Source organism: Carlito syrichta, unplaced genomic scaffold (assembly GCF_000164805.1).
Source record: "Carlito syrichta isolate Samal-C Ts95f unplaced genomic scaffold, Tarsius_syrichta-2.0.1 Scaffold126791, whole genome shotgun sequence".
Lineage (NCBI taxonomy): Eukaryota > Metazoa > Chordata > Mammalia > Primates > Tarsiidae > Carlito > Carlito syrichta.
In genome coordinates this window covers 369,403-385,304 of record NW_007070887.1, presented here as the reverse complement: position 1 = coordinate 385,304, position 15,902 = coordinate 369,403, and the positions used below count along the sequence as shown (strand labels likewise).

Sequence of the window (15,902 nt, the reverse complement as noted above, 5' to 3'; positions counted from 1 at the left end):
CTTTCTCTGTCCCCTCCCGGTCTTAGTTGGCTGAGTAACAGGATCAAGAGGGTGCATTTGTTTACTCATTCATTCATTCGTCTCTCTCTTGAGTCCTCTCTTAGGCCTTGCTCTGTTCTAGGCCTGGGGTCAGAGCAGTGGGTGAGAACAGCGAGTTACCCTTTCGGGCCTGATGGGCGCTGAGTGACAGCCCCTTTACCTCTAGGTTCAGCTGCAGACCCCACAGAGCTCGGGGGTGGGGGTCCTGCTCTGGCCCTAGGAAGTGCCATTTGTGCTGGACCTAGAGGGTGGGGAGTGTGCTGAGGGTCTTTTTCCTGTGGAGACTCCAGCAACTGGTTGGGGACTGACCAGAGGCCAGGACAAGGGGCAGGGGTGCACATGGACTCAAGCATCCCCATAGCCAGATGACTCAGGGCCTTGAAGGCCCCGTGAGCAGCCATGTCTGTCTCCAGAAGGCAGTGGACAATCACTGGAGCACTTTAAGCAGGAGGAAGACATGCTCTTTTAAAAATTTAAATAAGGAGAATAGAGAGGAGCTTGTGGAACAGCCCAGGCTGGAGGAATGCACAGAGCAACCAGGTCACACCTGCCTGTTTCTCCCCCCACAGTTCACCTTGATGGTTACATGGACAGGTAGCCTGAATCTAGCTGACACTTGGTTTTTAGAACAGTGGCTGTGCTATAGACGGTTGCCTGACCATTTTAGTGCAAGGCTGCTTTGGGGGTGTGTAAATGGTGTGTATATAAATATGTGTGCGTGTCTGCACGTGTATGTGTGGCATGTGTGGACACACATGTGGCATTTGGTGTACATATGTAGTATGTGTCTGCATATGTGTGTGTGCATGTGTATGGGATATGTCTGGACATGTGTGTAGTGTGTGATGTGTATATATACATGTGTGATATGTCTGCACATGTGTGTGTTTACATTCCCTCACCCACCCACTCACACGCACCCTCTCTAGTTGCCATCATCCTCCATCCGTCTCAGGGCCTTCTTCCCTTGCACCTTGGGTCGGTCATAGCCTCCTAGCCTCTGCATGGCCTGACTAACAAGGCCTTCCCAATCGCCACCGGCCTTCACCGTTCCATCCATGCTATCTTGTCCCTACCCTCCTGGGTCTCTCTGGTGTTCCCTGGCAGCCCCTGGCCTGGGGTAGGTCCCCATTCTCTGGGGCCAATCCTCAAACAGTTCCTACCACCTAGACGCATGGGTACACAGCAAGCCTGTGACTCGACACCAAGAGAGTCTGCTTGGAGGGGACCTGGGTGGGCTCGCTAGTCTTTGTCACATCCAGGCTGTTTCTCTCAGGTCTCCTTGCTTTTCCCTCTGGGAGAAAGATGCCGGGTCCCCCATTTGTTCCTCTACCCTGGCTGACCCTCAGGGTAGGGGGGTCCCTCTCCTATATTGGCTGGGGGACAGCCATCTGAGCATGTGGCCCTCACCTTTCCTTGCCTTCCTGCTGTGTCCAGGACTCGCGGTTGGCCTGGATCCCCAGGGCTATGGAAACCCTGACTTCTGCTGGCTCTCCCTTCGTGACACCTTGATTTGGAGCTTTGCTGGACCCATCGGAGCAGTTATAATTGTGAGTGCCGGGGCCTTCATGGAACCCGAGATTCTCAGGGACACAGGAGCCTGGATGCCCCAAGGGTGTGTTGGGCTGAAAGGGGAGTTCTAAGCTGGCTAGGATCACTGACTCCTCTGAGCATCTGCGGTGGGACAGGGAGGGGTCATCTCATAGTAATGGTCACCAAAGCCACCAGACCATTTCCGGACCTTGCCCTCAGGTCTGTGGATTTGGGATTCTATGTCATGTCCACCATGAGAATGCTCTGTGTCCAACCCCTGGGAGGGTCCCACACAGGCAGCCTGGGGGTGGTAGGTCCTGCCAGGGCAGCAGCTAGAGGAGCCGTGGCCTGGCCACAGGTCAGCCTCACCCAACAACTGAGCCTCACTCACCGGCCACACTGCCCTGAGCCTCAGAAGCCCATGGTGACAAGACAGAAGAGTTGCCCACCTGACTTGGATTTTTTTGTTTTTGTTTTTTTTAGATCAACACAGTCATTTTTGTCCTATCTGCAAAAGTTTCCTGCCAAAGAAAGCACCATTATTATGAAAGAAAAGGGATTGTGTAAGTTGGGGCTGAACCTGCCTACTGGGCGGGTCCTGATGCTGGACCCATCCCACCCAGCGGTGTCGGCAGAGCCCTGAGATCCAAATGTTCCAGTCAGGCGGGGCCCCATGAAAGTACCCGTCACCAGTGAATCAAGCCCTTTAGCCACCCATCAGTTCAGCCCCAGCTTTCGAGAAACCGAGGACCGTAGGGGTAACTGGCTGGGCAGGTCCGAGGGCTGAGTGACAGCCATGTGGATGGACAGGATCAATGGGCCATGGTGAGAGGGGCCATGAGGCCTGAATACTGTCTGAGCTCTACTGAGCAGGGTCTGGAACCGAGTCACATTTGGACCTCATGGAGGAGGGCTGGGTGGAGCCTGGCCTGGGGAGCTGGGATGAGCCTTGGGACCTGAGAGGTCTCTGACATTGGATCTGCAGGGTGTGGTGGCAGGCTGGCTGAGGGAAGAAAGAACACGGGGTTCCGGGCCTCAGTCTGTCTCACCTGGCACGGGAGCATCCCACGTTCAGGGTCAGACACATTGTCAGTGTTGAGGTGCCTAGAAACCTCAGGGCAGAGGAGGCTGGGGGTGGGAGGGATGGAACTTTCCAGAAGATCCCCGTCTCCCATGAAAGGGTGCAGCAGAAGAACAGGGCCCAGCACGGAGGGAACCACCAGTGTTCTAGGGTTGGGGAGAAGAGGGGACCTACAAAGCCCCTGAAGGAACAGGCAGCATAGCAGGAGGACAACATGGTGTCCAGGAGCCACGACAGGGTCAGGAGGGGATGACAGAGGGGTGATTGATGGGCAACTAGGTGGCCTCTGGTGACCTAGCTAGGGGTGGGCAAAGGGATAAGGCACGAGGAGGGGCCATGGGGCAGCAGGGGGGGCGTGAGGAAGAGAGCAGAATCTGAAGCAGGTGGTGGAGAGGGAGGGCATGAAGCAGGGGTCAGCCTGGAAGCAGAGGCAGTGGGGGCTCAGCCTCCCCTCCTGAACCTGGCCACTTCCTCTATCTCCGGTCCCATCCCTGACACGCATGGACATTTGCAAGCTCTGTCACCTTGACACATCCCATCCCTTGGGAGAGGATGTGCCATTGTCACTCTCTTTTACAGATGGGGAGACTGAGGCAGAGAGAAGGGAAATCACTGCAGGTCACACAGCTCATCAAGGGCGGGCTCTGACCACTTCCTTCCGCACCTCTCCTCACGTCTCCACGTCTCACATGAACTAGCCTGGCCCTGTACACCAGGCACTCGTGTGACCCAGGGTCACCTTCCAGGGTGCTGTGGGCAGTGGCCCATTTAGCTGTCATGGTTCACCTTTATCTATGTTGTGTATTTGCTATCTGATTGCCACGTTCTACCACCATCCCCGCAGACATAAGCTCTGTTTCTGCCTGGTCCCCCTTATGAGCCGGGGCCTGGCTTGAGGGTGCTCAGAAAGGGCTGAGGAAGGGAGGGTAGGTAGATGGGTGAATAGATGGATGAATGGGTAGAAGGGAGGGGGCTGGGCAGTTGCAGGGCTGGATGGAGGGGGGACTCATGCCACCCTTCCCACAGCTCCCTGCTGAGGACGGCTTTCCTCCTGCTGCTGCTCGTCAGCGCCACCTGGCTGCTGGGGCTGCTGGCGGTGAACAGCGACGTGCTGAGCTTTCACTACCTCTTTGCCATCTTCAGCTGCCTACAGGTAGGCCTAGTCAGACTTGCCTGGTGGAGCCTCTGCTTGGACGCTGTTCCAGCGTAGCCACAGTGCGAGCATGGGCTGCGTGAAGCCCACTGCTCATAGCCCGCCGCCAGGAAGGGGAGCCTGTGGCCCCAAAGCTGCCTCTGTCCGGCCCTGCCCAGGCCCCTGTGCCATAGGCCTCCTGTGTCTGTCAGGACACAGTCCTTTGCTCGGCTGGCCCAGGGGTTCATTCCCCCTCCCTGCTGTGTTTGGGGACAATGACCCACTGCCAGGCCAGCACAAATCCCACTATGGGGCCGGGGTGGTCACACCGAGGGCTGCCCAGCAAGTTGCTTTATGACTCACTGGAGATTCCGGATGGCCCCAAGGACTGTGGAAGGGTCTCCCAGGAGACTGTGGCTCCCTCCCCTCCTGAGAAAGCAACAGCCCCTGGGGAGGGGAGGCCTGGTGTGGCCTTGGTGGGCACGTCCTGAGCCATGTCGTTCAAGCTTGCAGTGTGCCTCTGCAGCTCCACACACAGGTGGCTGTACTCTGGGCATCTGTGGGCAGGTGGGCACCTGTGAGGCTGTGCTTGGCGCTGACCCCTGCCTCCCTACCCCCAGGGCCTCTTTGTCCTCCTCTTCCACTGTGTGTTCAACCGGGAGGTCCGGAAGCACCTGAAGGGGGTGCTCACTGGGAAGAAGCCGCACCTGGACGACTCAGCCACCACCAGGGCCACCCTGCTGACGGTAAGAGGCATAGGGGATACCACGGGACCTGGGAGGTGGATGACACCACTCATGGTGGGGGGCACTGAGGGTATGAGGGTCAAGCATGAGACCTGGTCCTGCGGCCTGCATGTCTCTGATGAAGGGTGTGGCAGAGGTACCTTGAAACAGAACTGGGAAAGTGAGCAGAATTGATCAGGGGAGCCGGGAGTGGTGGCTTATACCTTGATCCCAACACTTTGGGAGGTCAAGGCAGGAGGATTGCTTGAGTCCAGGAGTTCAGGGTGAGCCTGGGCAACATAGTGAGACCTCGTCTGTACCAAAAAAAATTAAAAACTTAGCTAGGTGTGGTGGCACAGGCTTGTAGTCCTAGCTACTACTCAGGAGGCTGAGGAAGAAGATCGCCTGAGCCCAGGAGGTTGCGGCTTGAAGTGAGCTGTGATTATGCCACTGCACTCCAGCCTGGGCAACAGAGTGAGACTCTGATTCAAAAAAGAAAGGAAAAGAAGGGAAGGAGGAAGGGAGAGAAGAAGGAAGAGAGGGGATGAAAGAGGGAAAGAGAGAAAGAAAGAATAGGCCAGGTGGGGCCACAGTCACATCATGGGCCAGGGCAGACGGGCCCCTGACCAGAGCTCGTGGCCGGAGGGAGGGAGGGTGGCGTCCTGTGACCACAGTGTGAGCCGGATATTGCTCTCCTCCTACGGCCATGAGGCTCCCATCTGCAGCAAGGACTTGCTGCTCTGTGCCGGCCTTTCCTGAGTGCCAGGCAGGGCCTTGGCCATGGTACTGGCGTGGGGGACTGGCAGTGGAGACGGAGCCACCCTCTGTGGCGGTCACATGGTGCCCGTACCTAGCAGTGACCAGCCCCGCCCCTCCCCCAGCGCTCCCTCAACTGCAACAACACGTTCAGCGAGGGCCCTGACATGCTGCGCACGGCCCTGGGCGAGTCCACCGCCTCACTGGACAGCACCATCAGGTCAGCCGGTCGTGCCCTCCCTCGTATCTTGAGTGGGGGGAAGTGGCTCTCGGGCCGCCCCAGGCTCTGTCACCTCTGCCCCAGCCTGCCAGGAAGGCCCCAGCCTTGTGTCCTGCCCTTCTCGTTGACCTGTCTTTCCCCTGCACGCTTGGGGCTCTGTGGTCTTTGCTGTTGTCATTAGCCGGAGCACAGATGGGGCGGTGGTAGAGAAGCTTCCAGATCATCTTCCAGCACCATCTGCCCCCTGAGGGCCAGTGCTGAGCCCACCCTCCCTGTCATCTCTAGGGACGAAGGGGTCCAGAAGCTCAGTGTATCCTCTGGGCCTGCGCGGGGTGGCCACGGAGAGCCAGATTCGTCCTTCAACCCTCGGAGCACCAAGAAGCCCCATGGTACTATTCCCCTGGAGGGCACAGGAGACTTTCGCATGTTGGTGTTTGTCCCACGTCCCCTCAGTGATTGGAGAACATACGCCCTTGAGGAAGCGTTAGCAGCCTTGTCATACTCAGAGTCAGCAGGGACCTGGCTGTCCCCAGATGCCCGGGACGCAGGTTCCTCTGCATGGACCCCCTCCTCTCCCAGGACCTAAGTCTCCCTGTCCCCACACCCCACCTGCAGGTCACGATTCAGACTCAGACAGCGAGCTGTCCCTGGACGAGCAGAGCAGTTCGTATGCCTCTACACACTCCTCGGACAGCGAGGATGATGGGGTCGAGGCTGAAGACAAATGGAATCCAGCCCGGGGCCCCGTCCACAGCACCCCCAAAGGTGAGCCTGTGGGGCCACGGTGGACCGGGCTGCACCCCAAACGGCAGGCTCAGGGCAGGGGTTGGCTGTGGCTGGTCCCCTGCCTCCCAGGTCGCGGCCAGCAGAGCTGTGGCCACCCAGAAGGAGAGCCTAGGTGGAAGTTCCCAGAAGGCCCCCCCCTACCATTCTCCAGCAAAGGCAGGAACATCTTTGTGGGGGGCGCTCAGAACCATCACTTCAAGGACAGGATGAAGCCACCAGAGGGCAGCCACCTGAGCATTGAGTACAGGAGGGAGACTGTCACCGAGGGTCCCCCCTGTCGGGACTTTTCCTCTCTGGGCCTCGGTTTCCCTACCTTTAGGGTATAGCTCAGGCAAGCCTGCAGGCTGGGGAGTGGGGGGTCAGGGCCACTCTCCAGGGGGCCTACCTGTAGGTGGCCCGTGCCTGGCTGCTTGCTGAGTGCTGCCCTTGGACCTTAGCAGACACTGCAACCAACCACATCCCAGACGGCTGGCCCAACGAGAGCCTGGCAGGCAGTGACAGTGAGGAACCGGGCGGCCAGCCACACCTGAAGGTGGAGACCAGGGTCAGCGTGGAGCTGCACCGGGAGGAACATGGCAATCACTGCGGCAACCACCCCCCAGACGCGGAGAGCGGGGGCCCGGGCAAGCCCCCAGAGCAGAGGAAAGGTGCCTCAGGAGGAACCGGTGTCTCCGGGAAGCTGGAGGACAGGGAAGGGCCAGTCCCTCCTCCAGAGGGAGGGAGATGGGGCCTGGTGGGGAAGGGTGAAGTGTGGTGGGAGCTGGGGGGTGTCTTTAGGGCAGGTCCAGGTGGGGCAGGACTGAAGGGGTGGGGCTTGGGCGGGACGGACATGGCCATCCAGCCCAGCTACCTGGACCCGGGAAACCAGGAAGAAAGCACATGGCTGAGGCTGGCTCAGATATGTGGAGACCAACCCACTCAGAGTCGCTGCCCCCAGCAGTGTCTACCAGAACGTGACCTTGCCACACTTCCCTCCTCCCAGGCATCTTAAAAAACAAAGTAACCTACCCGCCGCCACTGACGGAACAGACACTGAAGGGCCGGCTCCGGGAGAAGCTGGTGGACTGTGAACAGAGCCCCTCGTCATCAAGGACGTCCTCCCTGGGCTCCGGCGGCCCCGACTGTGCCATCACTGTCAAGAGCCCGCGGCGAGAGCCTGGGCGCGAGCACCTCAACGGGGTGGCCATGAATGTGTGTACCGGGAGCGCCCAGGCTGCCGGCTCTGACTCGGAGTGAGTAGCCTTGGCCCCCTCCCCCTGCTCCAGGAAATGCCTGGAGCCCACCGCACAGAGGAGGCCCAGGCAGGGGCTGAGGGGCTGCCTTGCGGATCAGGAGAAGCCCTCTGGGGATGGACAGACTCCTTGTCCTGGGGTGGAAGGCTGCATTAGCCAAGCCCCAAAGTCCTGAGTGGCTCTGAAATGCTGGGACTGAAGGCTTTTGAGTTTGGCATTTTATCAGGGTTGTCTGCTCCGCCCAAGATCATTACTACCCATTTGATGGCTGAGAAGACTGAGGCTCCCAGAGATCCCCGGCGGCAGCAGTATGGAGCTGGGATCGCAGCTTCAGACCTCTCCTCACCCTCCTCCCTCCTCCCTCCTCACTCCTCACAGACTTCCAAGGGTGGGGCAGAGGATGGGAATCAGGTCTTTTAAAATCAATTTAGCTGGGGTCAGTAGCTCTCACCTGTAATCCCAGCACTTTGGGAGGTAGAGGCAAGAGGATTGCCTGAGCCCAGGGGTTCGAGACCAGCCTGGGCAACTTGGGTGAGACCTCATCTCTACAATAAATCAAAAATTTAGCCAGGCTAGTAGTAGCAGTTCCAGTAGTAGTAGTTCCAGCTATTTGGAAGGCTGAGGCAGAAGGATCGCCTGAGCCCAGCAGGTCAAGGCTGTGGTGGCCATGCGTGTGCTACTGCACTCCAGCATGGGTCAGAGTGAGATTCTGATTCAAAAAAAAGAAAGGAAAGTTTGGATTCTGTTCTTGTTACTCCATGCTTACTGAGAGGTGACAGCACATGAGCAGAGGCTGTCCTGTGTTCTCTCCTGCCTTCCAGGGCAGCTGTGGGCAACACGAGCTTGCCTTCCCTGGAGCCCCTGGGTATCCCCTCTCCCCTGAGTGGGGGAATTGTGCCCTGTATGAGATTGGATCCCACCCAATGGCCATCCTCACTGACCCTACACCCGCCTGATGGCTTCTTCCCACGCACAGAGGCAGTAATGAAACTTCAATTTGAACCATCAGGAAACCGTGAGGCAACCCCATCACCTTCACACAGGCTGCTGCATCGTTGAACCCTCGGACCTTGGAGCCCAAGGAGCCAATGCATGGAGTAAGGCAGGCCCCGAGTGTGGGGTCCCTGCGGTGGCAGCCCCACGACTGACAGTCCAGACGTGAAGCCCTTGGCTCTCCCAGGGCTCAGGGCCTGTCAGACCCTGTGACGAGTGCCAAAGGCCAAGGGCACAAGGGAGACGTGGACCACTAGGCTGGCATAGCTCGGACCTCAGACTGCATGCAGAGCCAAAACCGTGCTGCTGGCCTAGAGTGAGAGAAGCCACCGGGCCAGGCCCAGTGACTTGCCAGAGTTTGGGGACGCCGGCCACAGACCAAAGACTGAGGTCCAGCCGCTCATGCAGTACAGGCCTGTGGCCAGCAGCCTGGACAGCCCCTTGCAAAGGCACCCCTTGTCTTAAAGCAAATGACTTTGCTATGTTGGAAAGGTGTACTTTTATATATTTGTATGAAACTCTGAGAACTTGGAAACCTATGTATATTTTGCATTTGTACTGATTCTGTTGACCCTGGGAGGTCCGTGGAGTGGTCTCTCGCTGTTTTCTATGTAAGAAGATTGCACAATTGTACTTGAATCTGGCATGCGCTGACGATACTGGTGCCTCAGCAGATGAAAGGTAGAAAATAAGTCGGCAGTGATGTGTTACTTCTGCGCCTGCTTTCAGCCAGTAAGCAAGGAACAGTGAGAATCTCCTGCCGGCCGCCAGAGTTCCCAGCACATTTGCAGTTGAGTGTGTGTGCCCTGAGCTCCTGTCTACCCCGACCAGTGTGGACCCAAGACAGGGTAGTCGGGAACCCGGCAGTTGAGGAACCTTGCTGAGGTCAGTGTAGGACAGTCTTCACATGGCTGTCATTTTCGCCTGGTTATTCCCCAAGCACCACCCACACACCCCTTGTCAGGCCCCACTCTGGGCCTGGCGAGCCTCCCTGGAACCCTTCCCAGGTGGCTTGGGATTGCAGGTGGGGGACTGCTTTGTCCTGCTGCTCCTGCTCCTTATGGGATGCTAAAGCGTCATAGGTTCCCAATTCAGACAGAGGCGCGTGAGGTCTTCCAAGGTGTCACATTCCTTCCTGCCAATTTTCTAGCTCTTTGAGATGCCGAGGATCTCCGGGCAGGCTGGGGTCCTCCCCCAGAGTATGACCAATTACTTCATTTTGCTTCCAATGGCCAATTGTGCAGGGGGACAAAGCCGCAGCCACACATTTCAATGGTTACTAAACTGTTTTTGGAAACTCATACCAAGGACTGGCTGGGACTGTCTCACTGTGGGCAGTTGGCACAGCATGGCCCAAAGGGCTATGGAACGGGGCCCGGAACTATTCAGACACGTTTTATTTCAGTGTTTCCTTTGTTCTTCAAATCAAGTGCCCAAATAATTGATCAGCACAGCTGCTTCCAAATATGATAAACCACAGAATCAGATGAAAATCAAATAAGATGCAAAGATGTCCATACTGTATAGGTATTAAATTAGACACTGATGAGAATGTGCGCACTGCTAGCACATGACTGCACGGGAGAGGAAATACCTACCTGCAAACGGTCTGAGACAGGAGGGAGAGGAGAGCCCGCAGGCCCCACACCTGGATGAATTATAAATGTGCCTTAACAGGTGAGTGGCCTTCAGAAGACATAAAGCTAGAGTCCCTTCAATGTCTGCCACTGATGACACGTTTTCTACATACGAAAGGTTTTACTGTTTTTAAGTCTTTGGACACTCCACATTCTCACAACTGGATTTCACCCCGGAGGTGCAGTTTTAAATTTGATCAGAACTGTTACCAAAAAACAACTGTCCATTTTATTGAGACAGGAAAAAATTTAAACTATTTTTATTACTTAAGACTTTGAGAGAGATTAGACACTGGCGGTTTTTAACAAATGTGTATTTATTAATGTTCAGAACACTGGAATTACAACACAAATGAGAAGAGTCTACAATAAATTAAGATTTTTGAATTTGTACTTCTGATATGCTGGGGTTTTTTTTTCCCCACCTCCCCTCCTTGTAAGGCAGCCATGGAAGTTACCATTTATAGGATTCAACAGGCCATGCACAAGATGTAGATAGTGCTCACTATGGAGTATCTATTTATTTATATAGACAGAGTCTTGCTCTGTTGCCCAGGCTGGAGTGCAGTGGCACAATTATAGCTTGCTGCAGCCTCAATCTTCTAGGCTCGAGCAGTCCTCCCACCTCAGCCTCTCAGGTAGTTAGGACTATAGGCACATGCCATCACACCCAGCTAGTTTTTTTTACTTTTCAGAGACAGGATCTGGCTATGCTGTCCCGGCTGGTCTTAAACTTCTGAGCTCAAGCAGTCCTTCTGTCTTGGCCTCCCAGTGTGCTGGGATTACAGGCCTCAGCCACTGCACCCAGCTCCAGTGGAGTATTGTGCTGGAACTTTCTGTCCATTTCCTTTCAGGCTTGCCACAGCCTGGATGGGCAGGCCCTATTTGGGGTTTTTTGAGATTCTTGAATCTGTAAATTTATGTCTTTCACCAAATTTGAGAAGTTGTTAGCCATTTTCTTCAATTTTCTTTTCCTGCACAAATGTCTTTTTCCTCTTCCTATGCAATTCCAGAGGAATTGTTAGACTTTTTGATATTGTTCCACAGGTCCCAAGGCTCTATTAATCTTTTTTCATTCTTTTTTTTCTGTTCCGATTTGATCATTTCTGGTGGTCAGTCTTCAAGTTCACTTAATTTTTTCCCCCTCTGTCATCTCCATTCTGCTACTGAGCTCATCTAATGCATTTATTATTTCAAATATTATAATTTTCACTTTTAAAATTTCCATTGGGTTCCTTTTTGTGCTTTTTATTTTCCTGCTGGGGGCTTCTAGTTTTCTGCACATCCAGGGGTGTTTACCTTTACCTCATGGAGGACTGTTGTAACTAAGGCATCTGGCTTATCTTTGGGGCTGAAAATCTGTCTTTTCTCTCAGCATTTCCCTGGTTCCCTGGTTGTGCTGAGTAATTTCAAATTGGAATCCTCAGTTGTCATTTGGAATGTTACATTAGACTCTGGGCTGTGCTAAAGCCTCTTTTTTTTTTTTTTTCTTTTTTGAGTTATAGTCTTACTCTGTTGCACAGGCTGGAGTGCAGTGGCATACTCCTGGCCACCGCAGCCTTGACCTGCTGGGCTCAGGCAATTCTTCTGCCTCAGTCTTCCAAGTAGCCGGAACTACAGGCACATGCTACCATCCTGGCTAATTTTTTAATTTATTGTAGAGATGAGGTCTCACCATGTCTCGAACCTACGGGTTCAGGCTATCCTCTCACCTCAGCCTCCCAAAGTGCTGGGATTATAGGCTTGAGCCACCATGCCTGGCCTAAAGCCTCATTTTAAATGTCATTTTGTTTAAGCAGCAAGCAAGCCCATTAGGTTCTGACCACTAGTTCTGTCTCACCCTATGGGAGTGGCAGGTCCCAAGGCCAGGGCAGTCATAGCCTCTGCTGTGCTCTTTTGGGTCTGTTGTACCCACATGTGTAGGTGAGTGGGGAGTTGGGTCAGCACACGTGGAGAACTGGGAGGTTCGCTTCTCTAGTTCTCTTCTCACTGGGATTTGCCTTGCATTTCTTAACTCCTAAGGCCCCTGTTCTTGGTTCTTCTGTCTAAGAAGATGGATTTCTCCCAGAATTCTAGCCATCTGCACTGTCCCCCACTTCTCTCAACTGGGCCTTCCCTCAGGGAAAAGCAGTGAAAGCAAAGAGAGAGAAAAAGAATGGGGAACCCCCAACACTCTTCAGTCCACAGCTCCCCTCTCCCCAGGCCTCTCTGGAGTCCCCGCCCAGGTGCCAGCTGCACAGCGCCCAAGATCAGGGCCTCCCTAGGGTCAAATCTGAGAAAGAGGAAAACCACCCACAAACACCTCCCCCACACCCTCGGTCTCTTTTCAGGTTTTGCTTTCTCCCACATGTCTGCTAATGTTTACTTCCCAGAGTGCTCAGTAGTGAACATGATAGAGGATATTGATCCCAGCCAAAGCCACGATTAACAGAAAACTAGAAGCATTTGGCAGCCAGGAACAGGCCTATCCATCATCAGTGGGGCCTAGCTGTCTACCTGAGGGCCATAAACAGTTGGGCCAGATGGGTCAGGACAAAACAAGCCCTCCCCAATCATGGCTGAACACATGTCAACAGCATGAACACTGCCCAAGTCAAGGAATGTCCAAACACCTTCTGGCCCAAGTAACAGGAGTGATGTGGTTGCTCGACCAGTCAGCTTCAGCCTCACTTTGGGCTCCCTGCCCTGGAGACAAGACTTGTTAAGATCCCCTAAGGGGGCAGGGGCTTGATCAGGAGCATGGGAAGGCTCCGGGGGGGGGGGGTATGGGGCAGCATGAGAGCCAGGAAATGTGGGCAGAAGGCAGGCTGATGGTATTTGAAACTGGCTAGGGCCTGGGGAGGAGCCTCCCAGGCATGAGGGAAGGGTGCACCATCCTGGATCCGTTTCTCAGAGATGACTCTGGAGTCAGCGTTGGGGAAAGGAGAGCCAGGGATATGCCTGCGTTTCTGTTACAAGCAGGGAGCAGGTGTGTGCAAGCATCCAGCTCTGGGCCTGGATGAGTTTTTTCATTTCCTTCGGCTTCTCTCTTGATCAGTAGGTATGGCAAGTGGCCAGGGCCCAGTTTAGGGGTGCCCATCAGGAAAGGGGGGCTACTGTCCAACCCTACTCTTCCGGCATCCCCAGGTCTTCTAATGGTCATCTGAGGGCACAACCTGTAGAGTCTACTGGCCTCAGAGGGCAGGGCCAGAAGTCCAACCCAGATGTGGCCCAGTGGCACCCCCAGACTGACAGCTGCTAAATCTGAGACATTGCCCAAAAGCCCTCCAGAGTTGGCTGGTGGCTTTGAGGGAACATGGCAGAAAGGGCAGCACTGCAGTCAGAAGGCTGCTGTGGGTAGAACCTGGGGACCTGAGGGCAGGGTCAGGCTGCATCCCTCCCTGCTCTCCCTACTGGTCAGCATGCAGGCCCTGAGGGTGGCAGGACAGCAGAATTGCCAGAGGCTAGAGGGCAGCCCACCCTTAGTCCAGCTGGTGCCCACACAATATTATGCCTGGCTGTCCCCTCTCTCCTGGCTCATGTTTCTGTGCCCTGGGAAGGTTAGCCCAGGGCAGAGCAGAGTGGACACCGTGGGGGCTCTTAGCCTCAGGTGCCAGGCTCCAGGCCCGGCCACGGCAGTAAATCGGGGAAAACTCGAGCCCAAGGAGGGTCTGTGCTGCACTCTGAGCCAGCAGAACAAAGGTTGTGCTTCAGTGCAGCCTCCATGCTCAACTGGGCCGAGGGTCCCCCAGGGCCTGATCCCCACCGGCCAGCAATGTCTCCTTGGAGGAGCTGAGGCCTGCCTACTTCCACCTGGCGAGGGCTGCTGTGCTCCACCTCAGGCCCTGGTTCTGGCCCACTCCTCACCCTTGAAATGCTCCCTGCAGCATGGGGGCCAAGGCTGGAAGGAAAAGTGCCCCAGATCAGGGGCACTCGGTGGGAAGGACAGAGGCTGGGGAAACGGTAAGAGGCTAGGGCGAGAGGAGGCTGGGGGCTGACTCTAGGATGGGAAGGAGATGCTAGTGAGACCCTCTTCCACAGCCAGATGACAGGATGAGCAGTGCTCCCTTCTTGCCCACTGGAAGGATGAGCCCTGCTCCTTGGATCTGCAAACTACAGCTCTGCACCTGCCCCAAAGTGTGGCCTGTAGGGGTTGGGGTTGGAGGTGGGTGACAGTGGGTTGCAATCAATTCCAGTATCTGAGGCCTCTTGGTCTCTACTATGACATATACCTCTTCCCCACAGGTTTGCCAACATCATGGGGCAGGGGGAGCTGAGTCCTCCCCAGTCCCACTGCAGACTGGGTGTCTGTGCCACTCCAGGGACTGGAGACACTGAGGTGAGGAGCCTCTGCCCAGCCTCTGCGGTAGTATGTGGCTCGTGGCCCACTCAGTGGCCTAGTCATGAAGATCTTTTTTTTTGTTGTTCTTTTTTTGAGTTGGAGTCTCACTCTGTCACTCAGACGGGAGTGCAGTGGCTGCTCCCGGCCACCCCAGCCTCGACCTGCTGAGCTCTGGCTATCCTTCTGCCTCAGCCTTCTAAGTAGCTGGAACTACAGGCGCGCGCTACCACGCCTGGCCAATTTCTGATTTATTGTAGAGATGAGGTCTTGGTGCCCAGGCAGGTCTCGAACCCGTGGGCTCAGGCAATCCACTCACCTCGGCCTCCCAAAGTGCTGGGATTACAGGCTGAGCCGCCGAGCCCGGCCCATCATAAAGATCTTGTGCCACAGCCAGCTGCCCCACTGCAGGCCCAGGCCAGCTCCTGGTGGCAATTAAGCCAGCATGGTGGCCCAGCGTCTACCCACCTTTGTGTCACGCTGCTCTCAGCTGGCTTGGGTCTCCCCAGCAATCTGCAACCTCCCCACCAGACCCAGGGGAGTGTCCGTCCTGGTCAGAGGGAACAGGAGCCCAGCGCCTAGCCTCCCTGCCCTCCTCTTCCCACCCCAGCCTGGAGGCTGCTCTGCCCCCAGCTCACTTCCTCCTTCTGTCCCAGGCTATGGGCAGCAGGACGAACACCAGGATCTGTTTTGGCCTGTGTCCTGGCATGCCATTGAGAACCAAGGGTATCTGGACAGTGTCTGGCTTTCTAGACCCCGAGAAACAGAAAGGCTCCACCTGGTACTGAGGGCAGCTGTTTTAGTCATCGATTCCTCTCGCAGCTCCCATTACTTTCTCTCTGAGCTTTTAATCCAACCCTCTCTGCAACCATCCCTGTCCAAACCTCTACAATCTACCTGTTCTGCCTGCTACCTATGGCAGCTCCCAGGCCCTACATGCTCTGGGGCCTGGTCACCCTGCATTGTGCTCCTCCACTCTTCCCAGCCTCCCTTTTCGTCAGGTGTGGGCTCTGGAGGGCTGTGGCCCATGGGGAGCAACTGTGAAGCCACCAGAAGGCAGGTGGAGCCTAACTGACTTGTCCCCCCCCCCCCCGGGAAGGTTTCAGCCCTGGAGGTGGCCTGACCTGGGGCTCAACCCTGCTGCTATAAGATCCTGTCTCAGAGCACCCACAAAGTGCTGCGTCTCCAGCGAGAAGAGGAAGGGGAAGACATTGTCACCCAGGGCAGGTGCTCTGGGGTCCATGACCTGGAGGCCCCAGCCCTGGGTAAGAGCAGCAGAGAGCCTGGGGCAGTGAATGGAGAGGACAGGGACCTCCGGGCAGGGAGGACAGGTTCCCATGGCTCACCCCTTGGGGCCCACCTGCCTTTCCACACTCTCAGAGGGTCAGTGGTGTGGAGCCACCACAGCAGCTCAACCGGGGCCCAAGGGAGGCAGAAATCAGACGCCACA

The 15,902-nt window shown here is 55.9% G+C and overlaps 1 protein-coding gene across 1 annotated transcript in view; it reads left to right on the top strand.

Moving 5' to 3' along the window:
- The window catches only part of CELSR1 (cadherin EGF LAG seven-pass G-type receptor 1), a gene marked incomplete at its 5' end in the record, with an annotated part of 180,755 nt that extends 172,089 nt beyond the window's left edge, over nt 1-8,666 (top strand). The window contains 11 exons of the mRNA XM_021707906.1: nt 1,477-1,589; nt 2,056-2,135; nt 3,680-3,806; nt 4,406-4,531; nt 5,392-5,486; nt 5,772-5,875; nt 6,102-6,251; nt 6,710-6,919; nt 7,255-7,504; nt 8,326-8,369; nt 8,548-8,666. Of these exons, the coding sequence (XP_021563581.1) occupies nt 1,477-1,589; nt 2,056-2,135; nt 3,680-3,806; nt 4,406-4,531; nt 5,392-5,486; nt 5,772-5,875; nt 6,102-6,251; nt 6,710-6,919; nt 7,255-7,504; nt 8,326-8,369; nt 8,548-8,666 (1,418 nt within the window). The remainder of the gene's footprint in view (nt 1-1,476; nt 1,590-2,055; nt 2,136-3,679; nt 3,807-4,405; nt 4,532-5,391; nt 5,487-5,771; nt 5,876-6,101; nt 6,252-6,709; nt 6,920-7,254; nt 7,505-8,325; nt 8,370-8,547) is intronic.
- Between the last annotated feature and the right edge of the window lie 7,236 nt (nt 8,667-15,902).